A 4,661-nucleotide genomic window follows, 5' to 3' on the forward strand; every position below is an offset into this window, starting at 1 on the left:
GTGATTCTTACATTAGTCCATACGACTTGTGGGCCATATTGTTTTCTAAAGTCAAGCGAGTTTGTAATGACATGAGGGTGATTAAATGACAGAATTATAATTATATATAATATATAATTATATATATATATATTAATTTTTTTTGTTCTTGTTGTTGTTGGATGAACTGTCCCTTTAAGTGATTTAATATGCAGATCAATATTGAGTAAATTTTAGGAAGCATAATAGTCAAAAGAAGCTAATAACTGTACCTTTTAGTCTTCGGTTTATTTTCCATGAGCTGCATGTTGGCACGCGTTTGTCTCGTGGTCTCTTCTGAACGCTTTAACATGGTCATGTTTACACCCAACACCATAATTACACACACGAGACACAACAGTAACCAGGAACTTGGACACGCTTCAGTAACTGGTCAAGGTGACGTTTGACAGCGGCCTTCCCACTGCCAACAGCTGATACCTCAACAAAACTTACCAAAAACATTACTGTATATAGCTGCTCTTAATGTATGTAATGTATTTTATTTCTTCTGCAGTGTGAGGAGAAACATCTAAGGCGAAGAGAACTCCATTAAGCTTTTTAGCTTTGAAATGGCAGTATTTGAAATCGTCCTCTGGCAGTTTCTCTTTAGTCACACTGAAGTCAAGTGCTTGAAGATACTGAAAGGAACAGATAGAAGCAAACTGCGGGCTTCCCTGAGGCTGTTTGATCCATCTGGTCACAAACAGACATGTATCTAATACATGTATACATTAATTATTATTATAATTATTACTACTAATAATTCATATTTAATAAAATGAGGACAATAAAATCAAAATGTATTTAAAAATAGTTACACTTTTTTTTTCTTCTTTGGAATACAAAAATCTACTTTTAGCTTTGAAATGGCAGTATTTGAAATCGTCCTCTGGCAGTTTCTCTTTAGTCACACTGAAGTCAAGTGCTTGAAGATACTGAAAGGAACAGATAGAAGCATGACGAGTGGAAGGAAACTGCGGGCTTCCCTGAGGCTGTTTGATCCATCTGGTCACTCAGGCATGCATGTACTTCCCTTCTCCAAGTCTCCATGAGGAAAGCCCAGAGCAGAGCTGCTTTCTGCCAGCGAAGGCTCAGATGCTTGAGTCAGGGAACAGCTGCTGCTGATGGCAGCGAAAAATGAAAGCGCCGTGGAATAGAATTCATGTGCTTTTACAGTCGTTGCGCACTTACTTACAACCCAAATAGTAAATGAATATTGCTGTGGAGACACTGACATATGTGCTTCTGCCAGAGACAATAGTGATTAAGTCTGCGGGTGCGCAGAGTACATTTGGTAAAAGTGTTGCGTCTTGGATTGGGACAAGTCTGGGCTTGGTTTTCCTTTTTCCATTCCAGGCTTCTGGAGTATTCATGTCCACATGAATGGACTTCAGTGGTCCAGGGAGAAATCTGATGGAGAAACTGAATGGACTTGAAAAACTGTGAGATATCAATTATCTCTCAAAATGATCTTTCATAGGTGCTTAAAGGGTGAGTTTTTCCTAAGCCAAGCAAAAGTAGTGCTAAATTGGCCAAATTCACAAATTCATCAACTTCAAGGCAGAGCTAATGCTTTTGATTCACCAAAAAGAATCTGTTGATAAGAGTCATTTGTTCGTGAATCAGGTTACATTGGTTGTACTGTATGCTTTTGATTCACCAAAAAATAATCTGTTCATAAGAGTCATTTGTTCGTGAATCAGGTTACGTTTGTTGCACTGTATGTTTTTGATTCACCAAAAAGAATCTGTTCATAAGAGTCTTTTGTTTGTGAATCAGGTTACGTTGGTTGCACTGTATGCTTTTGATTCAACAAAAAGAATCTGTTGATAAGAGTCATTTGTTCATGAATCAGGTTACATTGGTTGCATTGTATGCTTTTGATTCACCAAAAAATAATCTGTTCATAAGAGTCATTTGTTCGTGAATCAGGTTACGTTTGTTGCACTGTATGCTTTTGATTCACCAAAAATAATCTGTTCATAAGAGTCTTTTGTTTGTGAATCAGGTTACATTGGTTGCACTGTATGCTTTTGATTCAACAAAAAGAATCTGTTGATAAGAGTCATTTGTTCGTGAATCAGGTTACATTGGTTGCATTGTATGCTTTTGATTCACCAAAAATAATCTGTTCATAAGAGTCTTTTGTTTGTGAATCAGGTTACATTGGTTGCATTGTATTCTTTTGATTCACCAAAAATAATCTGTTCATAAGAGTAATTTGTTCGTGAATCAGGTTACGTTGTTTGCACTGTTTTGATTCACTAAAAATAATCTGTTCATAATAGTCATTAATTTGTGAATCAGGCTACATTGTTTGCACTGTATGCTTTGATTCACTAAAAGAACCTGTTCATAAGAGTCATTTGTGTGTGAATCGGGCTACATTGTTTGCACTGTATGCTTTTGATTCACTAAAAATAACCTATTCATAGGAGTCATTTGTTTGTGAATCAGGCTATATTGTTTGCGCTGTATGCTTTTGATTCACTAAAAGAACCTGTTCATAAGAGTCATTTGTGTGTGAATCGGGCTACATTGTTTGCACTATATGCTTTTGATTCACTAAAAGAACCTGTTCATGAGAGTCATTTGTTCGTGAATCAGGTTACATTGGTTGCATTTTATGCTTTTGATTCACCAAAAATAATCTGTTCATAAGTCATTAATTTGTGAATCAGGCTACATTGTTTGCACTGTATGCTTTGATTCACTAAAAGAACCTGTTCATAAGAGTCATTTGTGTGTGAATCGGGCTACATTGTTTGCACTATATGCTTTTGATTCACTAAAAGAACCTGTTCATAAGAGTCATTTGTGTGTGAATCGGGCTACATTGTTTGCACTATATGCTTTTGATTCACTAAAAGAACCTGTTCATAAGAGTCATTTGTGTGTGAATCGGGCTACATTGTTTGCACTATATGCTTTTGATTCACTAAAAGAACCTGTTCATAAGAGTCATTTGTGTGTGAATCGGGCTACATTGTTTGCACTATATGCTTTTGATTCACTAAAAATAACCTATTCATAAGAGTCATTTGTTTGTGAATCAGGCTATATTGTTTGCGCTGTATGCTTTTGATTTCACTTCACTAAAAATAACCTGTTCATGAGCGTCATCAGTTTGTGAATTGTACTACATAGGATGCACTTTGTCTTTGTATCACTAAAAATAACTAGTTAATACAAGTAATTTGTTTGTGAATCAGGCTATACTTGTGCTGTATGTATTTCATTCACTAAAAAGAACCTGTTGCAAGAGTCATTTGTTTGTGATTGTATTATATGTTTTTAACTTACAAAAAGAACCGGTTTGAAGACACCAGAATTAACCCTAAAGCACACCATATATTTCACATTTAATCAACTCCTCTAATAAATGAAGTAATAATTTTATGGCACAGTTATTTAAAGAGCTCTTTAATGTTTCATGTGATCAAGCTGTGATGGTAACCCAGTTTAGGATCCAACATACCGAACCGTTTGCTTATTTTCCCTTGAGAGAGAATAAAAACACACACCACAAGACTTCTTTCGATCATCTTTTCAATAATCTTCTTTACAGCTATTCCAAGAATACATAGATAAATCCCAGACATTAAATTCACTAACGAACTGTAAAAGCATAGCTTTAAATCAGGTTGCAATTTATTACACTTTCTGATATTAGTGCACCGCATTCAAAATCATATGGAAGTATCTAAAACAATACACTCATTTCATATTCAAAGGCAACAGGTAAATAAATTCTTTTGATTTATGCACTACAATAACATGTAAACAATTCTGGAATGTCAGCATCTTCTTCAATATATGATTTTTGCATAAAGATGCAGCTTCAGTAACCTGAATGGAATAGCACAATGATGAATTCAGTCCAGTGCAAGAAATGCATTCATTCAGAGTGCATTTATATTTATTTATACACTAATCGAATGGTTTTTGCAGCGAGGAAGCTCTGATAAGAGGTAAACAGCATTTGCATTGATCTGCAAAAGGGCAGGACATATGAATCGCAAACATCATATGGATAAAATCCTCACTAGAAAGGTCAGATGATGCAATAAAGCCATAATGTGTGCATCTTCATTTTCCAGGAATTGCATTCTTTTTTTTCTTCCATCTCATGTGTTGTATTTATATAAACAAAAATGAAAAATAGTTCTCAGTATAAAAGATTTGGCAATATCATTTTCCCCCATTATCAAAAGAATTCAAACGTGGGCCAAGCGTACTGATGACAGAGACAATTCTCCTTTCATTTCGATCTCTCTGGTTGAGTTGGTGCATGCTGGGAGATGTTTGTACAGGGTGACTGTCCCTCTCTTTGGTGCCTCAGTCTCTAAATATGAATCTTATTGGCTTCTGCAGGAATAAAAGCATCTTTGGTGGTCCCGTTCAGATAAAAGCACCATGAGAGATTAGGAAAAGTCAACCTTTCCATTTCCTTCAGCGTCTGTCCTTTGAGAATGCAAGAACGACTCCCATACAGCCAAACACTGCAAGAGAACATATACACAAGCAATGGAAGAAGCAATGTAATAAATAAAAATAATCAATTTAAATTATAGAATTATAAATGTATAAATTATACAATATATACTCATTTTAAAATACATAATCTAATTTGTAATAAT

At 35.2% G+C, this 4,661-nt stretch overlaps 2 protein-coding genes across 3 annotated transcripts in view; both read right to left on the reverse strand.

Annotated features, from left to right (window-relative positions):
• The window catches only part of LOC107657738 (uncharacterized), a 9,560-nt gene extending 9,194 nt beyond the window's left edge, over nucleotides 1-366 (reverse strand). Inside the window, exon 1 of the mRNA XM_016445964.1 lies at nucleotides 252-366. Coding sequence (XP_016301450.1) covers nucleotides 252-337 — 86 coding nt within the window. The 5' untranslated portion in view covers nucleotides 338-366. The remainder of the gene's footprint in view (nucleotides 1-251) is intronic.
• A 3,083-nt stretch (nucleotides 367-3,449) lies between these two features.
• The window catches only part of LOC107657761 (sorting nexin-7-like), a 20,466-nt gene continuing 19,254 nt past the window's right edge, over nucleotides 3,450-4,661 (reverse strand). For both annotated transcript variants that reach the window (XM_016445984.1, XM_016445985.1), the window contains one exon: nucleotides 3,450-4,523. In XM_016445984.1, the coding sequence (XP_016301470.1) occupies nucleotides 4,446-4,523 (78 nt within the window). In that variant the 3' untranslated portion in view covers nucleotides 3,450-4,445. The remainder of the gene's footprint in view (nucleotides 4,524-4,661) is intronic.

Source organism: Sinocyclocheilus anshuiensis, unplaced genomic scaffold (genome assembly GCF_001515605.1).
Source record: "Sinocyclocheilus anshuiensis isolate Anshui unplaced genomic scaffold, SAMN03320099.WGS_v1.1 scaffold119, whole genome shotgun sequence".
Lineage (NCBI taxonomy): Eukaryota > Metazoa > Chordata > Actinopteri > Cypriniformes > Cyprinidae > Sinocyclocheilus > Sinocyclocheilus anshuiensis.